The 16,169-nt window shown below is 36.8% G+C and overlaps 1 protein-coding gene across 1 annotated transcript in view; it reads right to left on the reverse strand.

Annotated features, from left to right (window-relative positions):
* ANKIB1 (ankyrin repeat and IBR domain containing 1) overlaps nucleotides 1-16,169 on the reverse strand; it is a 142,245-nt gene that overhangs the window by 40,174 nt on the left and 85,902 nt on the right. The window contains exons 5-8 of the mRNA XM_081799696.1: nucleotides 15,401-15,518; nucleotides 7,943-8,151; nucleotides 6,449-6,537; nucleotides 910-1,054 (exon numbers count right to left, since the gene is read on the reverse strand). Coding sequence (XP_081655822.1) covers nucleotides 910-1,054; nucleotides 6,449-6,537; nucleotides 7,943-8,151; nucleotides 15,401-15,518 — 561 coding nt within the window. The remainder of the gene's footprint in view (nucleotides 1-909; nucleotides 1,055-6,448; nucleotides 6,538-7,942; nucleotides 8,152-15,400; nucleotides 15,519-16,169) is intronic.

Genomic DNA, 16,169 nt, shown 5'->3' on the forward strand with positions numbered 1-16,169 from the left:
TTTTTTTTTTTTTTTTTAAAGATTTCACTTATTTGATAGAGAGAGACACAGCGAGAGAGGAAACACAAGCAGGGAGAGTGGGAGAGGGAGAAGCAGGCTTCCCACTGAGCAGGGAGCCCGATGCGGGGCTCGATCCCAGGACCCTGGGATCATGACCTGAGCTGAAGGCAGATGCTTAATGACTGAGCCACCCAGGCGCCCCTGGACAATTCTTAAATGCAAATAAATATAGAAAAAAAGAGAAACATTATAATTCATCATATGAAACTATTTTTTGAAAAAAACCCATTCCAAGTTGATAATCTTTATTTCTGAATATTTACATTTAGAAGTCTAAAATATACCTTTTGGGAAACTGCAAATAGGTACTATTTACTTTGAACACTGCCTTGATCAGTTTTAAAAGTTCAACAGGCAAATCAGTAAATAGTTTTGAGCAAGTTTTTTTTTTTTTTTTTGTAAATTACTATTTCAATTTTTTATTTTTATTTTATCTATCATGACCATAAAATAATGCTTTAGGGAGCCTGGGTGGCTCAGTCAGTTAAGTGTCTGACTCTTGATTTTGGCTCAGGTCATGATCTCAGAGTCGTGAGATCAAGCCCCACGTTGGGCTCTGTGCTGAGCGTGGAACCTGCTTGGGATTCTCTCTCTCCTTTCTCTGCCCCTCCCCATACTCACATGTACGTACATGCTCTCTCTCTCAAATAAATAAAATCTTTTAAAAAAAATAATGCTTTAGCTTAAAACTTTAATTAATGCCATCATTCCTTTATGCAGTTTTTCTGGGAGACAAAAGTCAGAGTCATTGTTCTATGTGTTTTCAAAAATAAAACAAAAAATTAAATAAAATGTTATACAGTTTAATAAAATTAAAATGAAAATGAAATCAGATAACTGGCAGCATACCTTAATATCAAACTGTAGATATCGTTTGTCCATCTCCTTAGAAACTACACTTTCTATGATATCCACAGGCACAAGTTGGAAGCAATCATATGCAGGGCAGAAAATGTTGTGAGCTTCACCTTCCTGAATTTTTAGATTCAAAAACCTGTTAAAATTATCAATTGACAGAAAAAAAGGAAGAATATAATTTATTTGCACATTCTAAGAACTTTTTCTTTATGCTGAATTTTCTGTTAGAAATGAACCAATGAACAAAGTATGAAATATCAATTGTAATACACTGATTCATATAATTACAAACATTATTGAACACTCACTACCTGCCCAACCATTCATTCATTCATTTATACACACATATACTTGTATTTGTTATATATACATTATTTTTTTACAATGTTCTTCTTTTGCTTTATCCTCTCTAAAAATCTGAAACATTATCTTTAACATTAAAATTTCAGAAATGAGTGGTTTAGAAAGATCATATTCAATTCTCGATATTCTATCAAGAAAAAGAAACAATTATATAGAATTAAATCATGGCTAATCCAAGAGATTTGGGAGTGGCATTGGAAGATAGCATACCTTTTTGAAGAAAAGACTATCCCCTTATATTTCATTTAGACGAGTATTAAGGTGCATGTCCTACTCTAGGCACACTAGTTGAGGTAGTAGGGAAAAGGTATCCTGGAGAGTGGCAGGAATCTAGCCCAAGGTGAAGTAAGTGGTTAAGGAGCAGGATTTTGAGTTAGAGAATTCCAGGTCTGCCACTAACAAGTCATATGATCTTCAGCAATTTATTTACCTGCTCTGTCCCTCAGTTTCACTATCTGTAAAATGGAGATAATAATAAGCACTTCTTGGGATTGTTACACAGATTATAAGATATAATGTGTATGAATATCTGCAGGGTGCCTGGCATAGAATAAGAATTTATACATTTTAGCTAGAGTTTTATTTTTATTATTATTCCCCACGGAAAAACAAGAAACAAATTAGCTTTTGAAGTGTGATTTAACACTTAAACCTAGAGAAAATAAATGGAAACCCAGGCAACTAAGTCACCATTCTCTAGTGATCACCATCAACAGTTTGACTATTCTACCTGCAGTATTTTTCCTTTGGTTCTCTCAGTGTCTTAATTCAACTACACTTAAAAAAAAAAAAAATCAAGCTAACTGAGATCTCACCAGATCTGCTCCCTCTGGTCCATTTCCAAACCTTCTTCCACAATTTCATCTTGGCACTTCGAAGAAAACAGAGACCTCTCTTAATATCCTCCCTATCACACCCTGAACCTAGCTATGTCTTTAGCTATCTTTGCCTTCTCACTACTCAACTTCAGTGAAAGAGGCTTCCTTCTTTACCCCCGCAAGCAAATCCGTACTCTGGCCAGCTCCAGAACTTGCAGAGTCCAGAAACCTATCCTTTTTCTCTGTCTCTGTCTTTCTGTTTGTCTGTCTCTCTCATGGGTCTTTTCTTCGGCACTATCAATATGCTCAAGTTTTCTCCTACCCTGAAACATTTCTCAACTAAAAGATCCTTTCTAGCTCCCCTTCCTTTTCACATCAGTTTCTTGACAAAATAGTTTGATGATTTGTCATTCCTTCCTCAAGTCCATCCCGTTCACTTCTCAACCGGCAACACTCTGGCTTTTGTCACCTCTTCACTGAATAGCCAGCTCTCAACAAGGCCATTAAGACTACCCATTAGCCCAAGAATTCAAGACTTCTCAGTTTTTATCTGCCTTGAATTCTCTGGAGCATCAGACACTGCTGAACAGTTCCTTCTTTCAGATTCTCTCTTTTCTCTGGCTTCTGGGACTTAATTTTCCCCTGGCATTCTTACCTTTGGTTGCTCCTTATTCATCTTTTTCACTAGTGCTTTTTACTCTCCTGATCACTTATGTTTTACTGATCTCTAGGGTTTTCACACCAAAACTCTTCCCCCTTTCTCATTTCATTCACTCTTCCTGGGTGATCTAAATAGTCCCAACTTAAACTACCACCTATACTCTAATGACTCTGAGGTTTAAAGCCCAGATCTCCCTCCTTAGCTACAGATCTTGACCACACACAATACTTTTGTTTAAATGTCTCATATGCATTTAAAATTCAACATGTTTAAAATCTTGCCCTCTATTTTTCAATATGATTTAAAAACCGCACACGCTCCACAAAACTCTGACATATCCCAACAGAAAGGCATTCTGTATCTTAGTTACCAGGGAAAAATGACCTGTATTACTCTGCGTCGAGAAAAACAATTTGGCAGAAATAAAGATGGATGAAGTGTTCAGGGGAAATACTATAGAGCAGCAGTTCTCAAAATGTGATTTGTGGACCTGAGACTTTTCACGGATTTATGAGGTCAAAAGTATTTTCATAATGGTATTAAAACTGCTTTATTTTTTAGGTAAAACTGCTAGTGCCTTAGCATGAATCATGGCAGTGGTGTTAAAACTATACTGGTAGACTTTATATTCTTCACTGCTTTGCACTTGCAGTTAAAGAAAAAAAAGCCAGTTTCACTTAAGAATATCCTTGATGGAGTAATAAAAATATGAATTATTGGTTAATTATTAATACATTTTATTGATTTATTTTATTAAATCTTAACTCACAAGTACACATCTTTTGAGTATTCTGTGCAAAGAAATGGGAAGTAAGCATAATGAACTTCTGCTGCTGCATACCAAAGCACGGTGGTTGTCTCGAGGGAAAGCACTTAGGAAATTGTTCAAGCTACAAGTAGACCTACGTGCGTTTATCATGGAACACTATTTTTATTTGAAACAGCAGCCACAAACAATGATTAGTTGGACTTGGGTTTATAATAGACTTTTTTGGAAAATGAATTAAGTGAGCTTGTCATGTCAAGGAAAAAGGTTGACAGAGAGAACTCTGGGGCAGACTTTACCTATGTTTTTATCTTATAGGTCAGCCATCCTTAGGAAGAGGATAATAACTACCATTTATTGAGTAGTGACTATGCTCCAGGCCCTGTTCATTTTAAACATTTTTCATATATTAAGCCATTTAACAGTATACTGACAATATGATGTACTTACTATTATCACCATTTTATAGATAAGGAAATTGAGGCACAGGGAGGTTACCACTTACGTAAATCAACAACTAATAAGTAGCAGGAAGGATAATCTAGGCTGGGTAGAAAATAATAATTTCCCTTTCATTTAAGCCCTTGGAGTAGATGCTTCAAAGCATCTGGCTGGATTGATGACATTACGGAGTAGGGAAGAGTAAAATAAATTGAGAGTTTTTGAACAATCTAAGGACCTTTAACGTTTTTTCCTTGCTTCTTAAACAAAGAAGTTTCTTTTCTATATGCCTATGAAAGGACTGCAATTCATTTAAAAATGGTTTTATCAATGTATAAATCACCCAACCTGGAACTTGGTTTTCCTGCTGCTTGATTTGACAAGAACTACGGGCAGGATGATGGGAGGGGAATCCTAGGTAGGTTGATAAAGTAACAAAGAAAATAATCATTAGATCTTTCAAATTTAAATCTTACCATAAACTTCCCATGGCTAGTCTGTGTTGAGTATGGGAGATGGTTCCTGTGACATAAGTTTAGTGAGGGAGGTAAAGGAAGTTCAAAAAAATTCAAGTAAATCCCGTGGGGAGGCTTAGTTTTTCACACAGAAACCACGGTCAACAGTAGCAAACTTGGTAGAACCCAGAAAATGCTCCCCAATACAACAGAGTTAACAATTTTAAGCTAAATAAACTACTGTATCTGTGGAAAATTTTCTGCATCTACAACTAGGTCAAAGTTAGCTTTGGATTGTAAACCTGCCCCTCGCCAGTCAGTTTAACCTGTATCAGCTGTACCGATTTGATCTTATCTAATTAGATTCAGAGTAAAGTCTAGTCTATGTTTTAAAAAGAATGACAAGATATTCTCATTTATTCTGACTTTTTAAGAAGCAGTAATATTTCTCCCCTCCAAATGAAATCTTCCCCCATATCCTGGTTTAGAAAACAAAGAAAATGCACTCAAAATGAAACCAGAATGACAGAAAGATGAGTGGTTGTCTAAAAAATTGGAGGGAGGAGGTGGTGGGAGGATGAGGGAGGCAGACAGAGAAGGGTGGGAGGGATTTCAAGGAGAAATGAGGAAACTTTTGGGGTAATGGATATATTCATTATTTTGACTGTGGTAATGGTTTCATGGGTGTGTACATATGTCAAGGCTTATCAAATTATTTATTTTAAATATTTAGTTTATTATATGTCAATTATACTCAGCAAAATTGCTTAAGACAGCAACAGAAAATTTGCTCAGGTTCTTGTTCTCTCACCCGACATGGTATTCCCCAGCTCCCTACACTTGGTACCTGAAACTCCACGGAAAAGAATAGTTTGAAACCTTCCGAGTTTTAAGATTTCCTTAATTACTAATGACATGCTTTGCTTAGGTCATTAGTCAGTAGACTTTTGTGCTCCAGAGATAACATGATATTGTATTGCTCATTAATTACATTGATCTTCTCCTTTGTTTTGTTTATAAACCTCCCTTGAAAAGTGCAACATTAGAGCAAAGTTAATGGATGGTATGAGAGTATAAATCTTGGCAAGATAATGGGAAGGAGAATAGAGACAAACATGAGAAACAAAATAAATTTCCCATTTGTACCCAACCATGTCTAGAAGAGACATTAACCTATGAATTGACTGAAAAGGAATTTTATATGTATTCTTATAGATTTCAAAGGCTATTTATTTGGTTGTCACAAAAAAATTTAGAGAAAGCATAAAACAAATGCTTACAAATTCTTTTTTTTTTTTTTTTTAAAGATTTTATTTATTTATTTGAGACAGACAGAATGAGAGACAGAGAGCATGAGAGGGAGGAGGGTCAGAGGGAGAAGCAGACTCCCTGCCGAGCAGGGAGCCCGATGCGGGACTTGATCCCGGGACTCCAGGATCATGACCTGAGCCGAAGGCAGTCGCTTAACCAACTGAGCCACCCAGGTGCCCCCAAATTCTTTTTTTTTTTTAAAGATTTATTTATTTGACAGAGAGAGACACAGTGAGAGAGGGAACACAAGCAGGAGGAGTGGGAGAGGGAGAAGCAGGCCTCCTGCCGAGCAGGGAGCCCGATGCGGGGCTCGATCCCAGGACCCTGGGATCATGACCTCAGCCGAGGGCAGACGCTTAACGACTGAGCCACCCAGGCACCCCAATGCTTACAAATTCTTAAGAGTATAAAAAAAACCTTATTCTTAATACTTAGGTGTAGGCTTGAAATTTACATTAGTTGTAATGTAAATTAAATACTAAGAAAACTTACTTCCATATACCTGCTTTGTTACCAAAAGTACCTTCCATTTAAGCTAAAGAATATTAATTACTGAATGGGAAGATGTAAAAATGAGAAAAAAAAAGTATATTTTAGTGCAACTCTGAAACCAGTATGAATAATCCATATCATTAAATATCAAAAGCAGACAATTTTATTACCAAATCAGAGTGCTATCATGCAGTAAGAAATACTAAGCTGCACATATACTCACGACTCCCAACATCCTCTACAAAAGTCATGTCCACAGGGCATATCCACTGGGTCTTCAAATACAGAAATACTGCACATACAAATGTCACACTGGAAATGAAGAAGAGCAATGATTTAAACAAAAGTCATTATTTATTCACTGGCTTAAGGCAAAAATACTACTATAGTAACTATAAAGTTAAGTGTTTCAAAGTTATAAGGGAAGTTAAAGTTAGTGTGCCTACTTCTGATTGAATAACAAATACCATGCCTACTTCATTATAAACTATTAAGGGACTTAAATGTTTTAATGCACAAGTCAAACTCTTAAATTCCAAATTTATGTATTAATCAGCAACTATGCATTTAGGGAAAAAAAGTATAAGAAACAAACCATTAAAATCTATTCAGGTCAAGATCATATTGTCCACTGCAAAATAACCACTTCAATATCATGTTCTTTAGCCTATACTCATCCCAGAAAATCTACAAAAACAGAGCAACTTTGTGTTTCAAGATAAAAATTCCCGGATATTCAGAGTAGGAATTTAAGGATTTCTACCCAAGGAACTCTGCTACAAAACTATGTATCTTCTAAACAATAACTTATTAGAAGCAAACATTCCAATGTTACAGATGCAAATTAGAGAAGTTGGATTTTATCTTCCAAGAAGGCCTAGATAAAACCCAGAATGCTTTTATTTTTATCACACATTTTGAGTGGCTGAACCATTAAAGAAACGTCAAAATTTCCTGCAACAGTATACCAATGGTATGCCAATTAAAAATGCAGACAATGGCAGTACTGTTTCTCAATAAAAAGCAAACATTTATTCCACAAATATATCTAGATGATATACTCCAAAGCTTAACTGAAACAAATATATAATCATCAATACATTATAAGTGTTTTCAAGAAAATATAAAAATTTTTTCATATTTTTTTAATTTAAAGTGCCTACCACAAACTCAACTTTTAATATTTCAGTATGGTGTGTTTAAAACTTTAAGCACCTAGAGATTTTAAGTGTAAATATAGTAGATGGCTTTCTCAAACTCTTTTATGTTTTCTGTTTTGAAATGAGAAAAGAAAACCTTTTGTTTTTCAATCTGTAATTCAGAGATAACAAAAATATTCTGTGATAATAAATATTTGTACCAAAGGGTGAAATAACTGAATCCTTTAAGAGGGGTATAGGATTCAATTACAAGGGTTCCATGAAACTATATATATACCTATATTTTGAGACAATGAAAGCACGGGGGTAAGGGGAAGGGCAGAGGAAGAAGGAGAGGGAGAGTGAGAGAATCTTAAGCAGGCTCCACACCCAGCACAGAGCCTGACATGGGGCTCAATCTAACAACCCTGAGATAGTGACCCAAGCCAAAACGAAGAGTTGGCTGCTTAACCAACTGAGCCAGCCAGGCGCCCCTTCCATGAAACAATATTAAATAATTTAAAAGTTAAAAGACTAAACACAAAACTATGGGAAGTACATCGAATACTGGACCATACCAAACTGGTGTCCAAATCCCCAGGAGATAAACTTATTTCATCTGGAGAGGTGACAGAAGAGCGTGTAGTCCTTGGAGTTCTTGGAGAAGGGAGTGTGTCCCAGGCATTATATCCACTTGGTGGTGGAGTTGGCATCTGAACACCTGATCGTTGGCAGCAGTTCTCTGGGTTGGACATCCAAGCTTCAAGTAATTTCTCCCTGTCCCAGTCTTTAAGAAAAATGGAATGATATCTCTCAAAAACAGGAAATATGGTGATGTTTTTTAAGAGTTTCATATAACAAAATAAAGTGAGGATAAATTAAAGAGATATAGGCCACCTAAAGGAAGGAAAATTATTTATACCAAATTAGTAATTACAAATGAATATTCAGGTATATTATATCCATTAATAAATAAGTAAATATATATTTATTTTTATTTACTTATTTATTTAAAGTAGGCTCTATGCCCAGCGTGGTGCCTAACACAGGCCTCGAACTCATGACCCTGAGATTGAGACCTTAGGTGAGATCAAGAGTTGGATGCTTAACTGACTGAGCCACCCAGGTACCCCAAACCCTGAATATTTTTTTTTTAAAAGATTTTTATTTATTTATTTGACAGAGAGAGATATGGTGACAGAGCGAACACAAGCAGGGGGAGTGGGAGAGGGAGAAGCAGGCTTCTTGCAAAGCGGGGAGCCTGATGCAGGGCTTGATCCCAGGACCCTGAGATCGTGACCTGAGCTGAAGGCAGACGCTCAACGACTAAGCCACCCAAGTGCTCCACCCTGAATTTTTATTATTATTTTTTAAAAGATTTTATTTATTCATTTGACAGACAGAGACACAGTGAGAGAGGGGACACAGCAGGGGGAGTGGGAGAGGGAGAAGCAGGCTTCCTGCCGAGCAGGGAGCCCAATGAGGGACTCGATCCCAGGATGCTGGGATCATGACCTGAGCCGAAGGCAGACGCTTAACGACTGCGCCACCCAGGTGCCCCCAAATATTTTAAAACAGAATTTAAACTTTTATAATCTACTGTGACTTACAACTGTGTCAATATCTAAAATATCGTCAAAACTTCCAGTCATTTCTACTAATAATCAAAAGAGGTGCTTCACACATCACTTCTGGAAGTTACTAAATTTTTCATGGCATAGATTTGACTTAGCCATTTTACTCTTTTCAAGAAAAATATGTAAAATTTGCAATTTGTTTCACTGGTGTCAAGTTGTAAAATGATTACATAGCTTACTATAAACACATCAAAATGCCAACGAGTCCAAAAATCATTTGATAAACAGCTTGAAAGCAGAAGAAACTTCTGAAGGGATTATGGTTATAAAGTTTTAGTGCATTAGGTATACATTCTGTATTGAGTTCACATCTGACTTAACTAAAAAAGATGATCTTCCTAATATGAACACTTTTAAAATAGACAAGTGATGCATGTTGTTACATAGTTCAGAGCCATAAAAACCTAACCCATTAAAAATAATAAATAAATACATCCAATTATTTTGCTGTTTTACACACATTATTTCATTTGTTCCTCCCAACAAACGTTTCAATCATTATTTAGGTGAAGAAACGAGGACTCAGGAAAATTCTATAACTTGCCTAGGCTCACACAGATAGTGAGGGATTTAAAACCAATTTCTGTGATTCTAAAACTTGTTTTCTTTCCACTGTAGCACAATGAAGTATAGGGTCATGAGTAGTATAGAGTCAATTATTCAACATAGGCCCATTCTATACAATTTTACATCTCTAATACAAATAGCTGTGGAAATGTTCTATGCAAGACTTTTCTCAACCATATTAAATCAGTGTATTTGGTGGTTTAGCAGAATAATTATGATTTAGACATGCAATACAGGTAGAACGAGTATATTTCCAGCTGTGTAAACCATATGAGCAGGGCACAGAAATATAAAGAAGAGACGTGAGCATTTCTGTAAAGTTACAGCATACCATGTTGTCGTTTGAGAAGATGGGAAATAAGATTGGGAAAGGGGTCAGATTACAAAGAGGAAAAAAATCCAACAAGTGAAAAAAACTGCATGGGTGCATTCCAGGAAATGCTGCTACATGGATGTTAGTTTTTTTTTTTTTTTCAAATATTTAATTTATTTATTTGACAGAGAGAGACACAGTGAGAGAGGGAACACAAGCAGGGGGAGTGGGAGAGGGAGAAGCAGGCTTCCCGTGGAGCAGGGAGCCTGATGCAGGGCTCGATCCCAGGACCCTGGGATCATGACCTGCGCTGAAGGTAGACGCTTAACGACTGAGCCACCCATGTGTCCTGGATGTTAGTGTTTTGATAGGTCATTACTTACTTAAAAAGTTAAAATTACTTTTCTTAGCACAGTAAGATTATTCTTCAAAAGTACCCATTATATCACTGTTTAATAAAGGAAAAAAAGAACTACTATAATTTCTATAAACAGATACTAAATATGTTAAATTTTAATCTTATTTACTATAAATATTTTTCAGCACAACTTTTGCTTGGATTCTATCACATCATTCACTTAGCAAATATTTGCTGAATGTCTTTTATGTGCCATGCACTGTGTCAGCCAGTAGGGATACAATGGGAGGAAAAATTAGGCAGGATTCCTGCCTTCATGAAACTTACAGTCTAGCAAGGAGAAAGACATTAAGTAAAAGAATCATCACTGTCAGGGTGCCATGAAGGACAGGTAGAGAATCCCAAGTCAGAGAAAGGTCTGACTCTGGAGAAATAGTTTGAAGTGGACAAATGAAAGATGAGTGGGCGTTAAGTAGTAAAAGGGAGGGGGAAAGACATTCTAGACAGGCAGTGCACAGCATGTTCAAAGTCCCTGTGGTAGGAGGGAAGATGGCATCCTTGTGAAGTTAAAAAGGTCAATGTAGCTGTAGCATGGAGAGCAGAGGGAAAACACTGCATGAGATGAGGCTGAAAAAATAGGCAGGGGCTAGATCATGCAGGACTTTTTAATAACACTTCCATCATCAGCTCAGGAGTGATAGGAAGTCACTGAGAAGCTGAGTTTGGGGTTAGGAAGGACAGGTTGTCATGATCAGATTTGAAAAGATCATTCTGACTACAACAAACAAAGAAACTAGATAGGGCAGGAGTAGAGGGAACACAGTCCAAATAGGAGGGGAATGGGTAGTATAAGTGAGAGATGATGGAAGCTAGAAGTAGGTGGTTGGTTGTAGTGGAGATAGAGAAAGAGAGGAGTTTAACACATGGAAGGTGGAAGTGACAATTTGGCGACAATAGGACATAGAGTCTGAAGGACAGGATATATCAAGGTTGGTGTCCCAGGTTTACCCACCTGGTTGGTTCGTGCCATTTATGTAAATAGGGAATACCAGAGAATCAGGTACAGATGGAAGAGCATGATTTTAGTTTCAGACATAATGAGTTTAAGATGCTTTTGAGAGGGCACCTGGGTGGCTCAGTTGGTTAAGCGACTGCCTTCGGCTCAGGTCATGATCCTGGAGTCCCGGGATTGAGTCCCGCATCGGGCTCCCTGCTCAGCGGGGAGTCTGCTTCTCCCTCTGACCTTCCTCCTTCTCATGCTCTCTGTCTCTCATTCTCTCTCTCTCAAATAAATAAATAAAATCTTTAAAAAAAAAAAAAGATGCTTTTGAGATATCCTAGAGATGCTTTAAAATAGGCAGTTATAGGGGCGCCTGGGTGGCTCAGTCATTAGGTGTCTGCCTTTGGCTCAGGTCATGATCCCAGGGTCCTGGGATCGAGCCCCGCATGGGGCTCCCTTCTCTGCAGGAAGCCTGCTTCTCCCTCTCCCACTCCCCCTGCTTGTGTTCCCTCTCTCGCTGTGTCTCTCTCTCTCTGTCAAATAAATAAATAAAATCTTAAAAAAAAAAAAAAAGGCAGTTATATACAAGAGTGTGGAGCTAAGAAAAGAAGTCTAGTCCAGAGGGAGAAATCTTTACCTATAGAAACCTTGGAAGAAGATATCATTTCCTAGGAAGAGAGCAGAGTGAGAAGATGTAGACCACTGATGTTTAACTACCTAGAGAAGATGATGAGTCTTCAAAGGAGCTTAAAGAATACTTCAATATAAATTAATTCTAAGCATAATCAAATTACCTTTGGTCTCGTATTTTGTAAATTTTACTTATTTTCTTATTAGGTAGCACTTGTATTACTGAGGAAATACTCAGAGAATGACCTCTGTATTCCTAACAGAGTCTTCCTTAAAATTCAATTACTGCTCAGTAAATACTGCCAAACATTTCTGTCTTCTGCTTAATCTAGATCAACTTCATTACCTTGGGACTACATTTGACAACAGATAATATAATACTCAAATCTACTTTCCTGTGTAAAGCTGAGTGAATGTTACCCAGGATATAATCTATAAATCTTCTAAGTAGTTCAGTTAATAGCTCTGAAACACAGCCTATCCTTGTTTTGAGAGCAATTAGTAGAAATTGTAGTTCTGTGCACTATTTTATTCACTAACATCAGTTATCTCTATCTTATTTGATTATCAAATGTCACTGTTACTAGTATTATCCAAATAGTATAGAAGAGATGTCCATTTGAAAACCTGCTAGCCTCTATTTTATGCCTAAATAGGGAAATATAGACCTATTAAGTAAGTTATCAAAAAAGTTATCACAGAATAGATAATACCAAATAAGAAAATTCAATTAGATTATCACCTTATTAGAACTGACCCCTATTATGTAAAAGAAGTAACTGAGGAAAATATCAATGGAGTAAAAATGGAGTTGATAATTTTTTTGGGGGGGGAGGGTCAGAGGGGGAGAGAGAGTGAATCTTAAGCAGGCTCCATGCTCAGCATGGAACTTGACGTGGGGCTTGATCTTTCAACCCTGAGATCATACCTGAGCCAAATCAAGAGTTGGACACTTAACAGAGCCATCCAGGTGCCCCTGGAATTGATCATTTAATAATACTTGATGACACAATGTAAACAAATAGAGATGAAAATGTTCCTTTAAAAAATTTTTGGTAAAGTTAGATTAGATTCTTTATATATTGTAACTTAGACTGTGATACTTCATATAACTTAGATTCTCTATATATTGTTACTCGGAGTTACGATACATTACCCAGAAATGGTTATAAGTATACAAAAAATGCTTCAGTATAGAACTGCTGCTTGCAGTTAAGTGTGGGCAATTGACTGAATTCTGGACAATGGAATATGTGCAGGAGTAACGTATATATAAATAACACTTCAGGTATATTATTTATTATATATTATTCATTCTATAACCATTTTCTGAGAGCTTAATGTATGTCAGGTACTGTGGAAACAAAAAACATTAAAAGCTTCCCTCTAAGACCTCCCAGGTTAATCTAGAGGAAAAGCAAATAAAGAGATTACTATAAAACTGTATTCTAACTGTATGACACAGGATGTAGTAGGAATAGACAGGGAGGGTCTCAGTGCAGACTTGGGAACACATAAGCAGAAAAGGTTTCCTGGAAGATGTGGTTACTAAGGACAAGCAAGAGTGGGTAATTAAAGAAAGGGGGAGATGACAGCCCAGGTAAAGAAATCTGGGTCATGAAGGTCTACTAAAGAGTTTAGATGGTTTTAAGTGTGTGGAAAGGTAGTGAAGGGTTTTTCAGCGAGGGAGTGACATGCTCCAATGTGCATTTTAAAAGAACAGTCTAATGGCAATATGAAAAATTAATAGGGTAAAAGAAGAATGACAACACCGGAGACCACGACTCAGGAGACTATGATTTAGATGGAAACTAATGACAGCCTGAATTTAACTCAATGGCAATGGGAATGGAAAGAGCTAGAGAGGGAGCTGGAGCCGGGGATGGGAAGATGAGAGACACTTAAGAAATGATGAGACTGTGGCCAAATGTAACAAGCACGGAGGAGTGAAGTATGACTTTCACATTTCTGGCAGGGTAGTTTGATGAATGTGACGCTCGTGCATCAAGACAGTGGGAGAAAAGAGGAGTTTAGGTGTGGACATCCTTAGATTGAGGAAAAAATGTTAAACAGACATTTAGAAACCCAACCTCAAATACTTTATTAAAGTCAGGTTGTAGATACACTTTATTGTTTGGATGATTTTTGAAACCTTTGGTTTCAATAGATAAATGTGTATAGCAATGCTTCTCTGAGACTGGTCCACTTGGTAGGCATCTTTACAACTTGTATTTTTAAGCCTCACCCCTCACCTAATGACCTAGACTCTCCAGAAATAGTCTAGGAATCTCTGGTTAGTTTCTCAGGTAATCCTTATTTATACTAAAATTTACGAGCCACTGGTATATAAAGTGGAAATAATCTCAAGTACAGAACCCTGGGAAATATCAATATTAGAGGTAGGGATTCTAGAAAGTTATATACCAAATTATTCACAGTGATGACCAAGGGATGATGAAATATGGAATTTTAAATTTTCTTCTGATCAAAAAATTATATAAAAAATTTTGGAAGTTGACATTCTATTTTATTTTAATTTATATTATTATTATTTTTTAAAGATTTTATTTATTTGACAGAGAGAGACACAGCGAGAGAGGGAACACAAGCAGGGGGAGTGGGGGAGGGAGAAGCAGGCTTCCCGCCAAGCAGGGAGCCCCATGTGGGGCTCAATCCCAGGACCCTGGGACCATGACCTAAGCTGAAAGTAGACGCTTAATGACTGAGCCACCCATGCGCCCCGACATTCTATTTTAGTATAGGTGATAGACTTATAGTTCAAATAGACAGGTAAACCAGGCAGAAGAGACATTTACCTTTCTCTTTTTAAAAATAATTTTTAAATTAGAAAAAAACTTATCTTTGAAACCACCCAAAATATCAAATACGAACTGTGCAATGACAGGGTCCAACTCAGCATGTGACAACTACCAGAATGGCTGCCTTAAGTATCACAGAGAACTTAAAACAAGCTGAGTAGTTTTCCTAAGTAAAGTTGTTAATGTCCTTAAAACAACAACAACAACAACCCCCCCTCGCAAAAAAAACTTAAAAGGGATAGTACATTCTTGTATTGACTCCATAATTTCGCTTTGTACACTTCATGGTGAGAAACAGCTTTTATATAAAATGAATATAACTGACAGTACTAATAACACAATTGTTAGGTATTTAATTGACTTTAGTAAAAATGAATGTTAAAACTAGGATTAGGACTATGGATTCCAACTTTCAACCCCGCTTAAGTCAGGCACATTTCTAAAATTAGACAATCCATAAGATCATTTAGTAGCTTGGTTTTTAAACACAAATTTCCTATTTCTCCTCTATGATTTATAGCCAATTTACACTCCAAAATACAGAATGTTCTGAGGATGCTGGGTACCGCAGTAACCACTACACAAAAAACAACTTAGGCTTGTTTAACAAACTATTTTGTTTTATATTGAAATAGTAAAATAGCCATATTTTAACTCTGAAAAGTTTCAAAAGGCACTCATGTTATCAGAAGCATAAGACATTTTTCATTACCATGAGCTCGAAGTAAAGCTTCAGCAGTAAACAGTGGAGCCTGAAGCATGTCTGCAGTCTCCACAATAAGCATATCTTTCAATCTACGAAGATCCTGAGGCCTTAATCCTTCATATGGCTTTGAAAAGAAGAAAATCAAGTTAAGTTGGCTGTTATACTCTTAGGAAATCCTAAATGCCTATAAACAAATATATATGATAATCATTTAATTCAATCTTCCTTGTTTCACTTTGATTACTGAAGTTAAAAAGGTCTGTGTGCTCCGCTATCATGGACCTCAAACTACTGTTTCACAAGTCTTTTATAAGCTAGAAAGTGGAATGCCAAGGCTCATGCAACCTTATTATTCTAAAATAAAGGCACCATACTATAATGACAAACCATCTTACTTTACAATTTTAAAAATTTGGGTAATACAAAAAATAATTCGAAATAAAAACCTGTAATACCACCACTGAGCAATAATCATGACTAAAGTTCTCAAGTATTTTTATCCAGTCTTTGCTTTTTACAAACCAATTATATATGTAAATATATATGTTCATTGAGTTTTGTTTTTTTTTTAAAGATTTTATTTATTTATTTGACAGAGACAGAGACAGCAAGAGCAGGAACACAAGCAGAGGGAGTAGGAGAGGGAGAGGCAGACTCCCCGCTGAGCAGGGAGCCCGATGTGGGGCTTGATCCCAGGACCCTGGGATGATGACCTGAGCGGAAGGCAGACGCCTAACGACTGAGCCACCCAGGCGCCCTGTTCATTGAGTTTAAC

This window comes from Leptonychotes weddellii, chromosome 12, assembly GCF_054177405.1.
Source record: "Leptonychotes weddellii isolate Sample4059 chromosome 12, ASM5417740v2, whole genome shotgun sequence".
Lineage (NCBI taxonomy): Eukaryota > Metazoa > Chordata > Mammalia > Carnivora > Phocidae > Leptonychotes > Leptonychotes weddellii.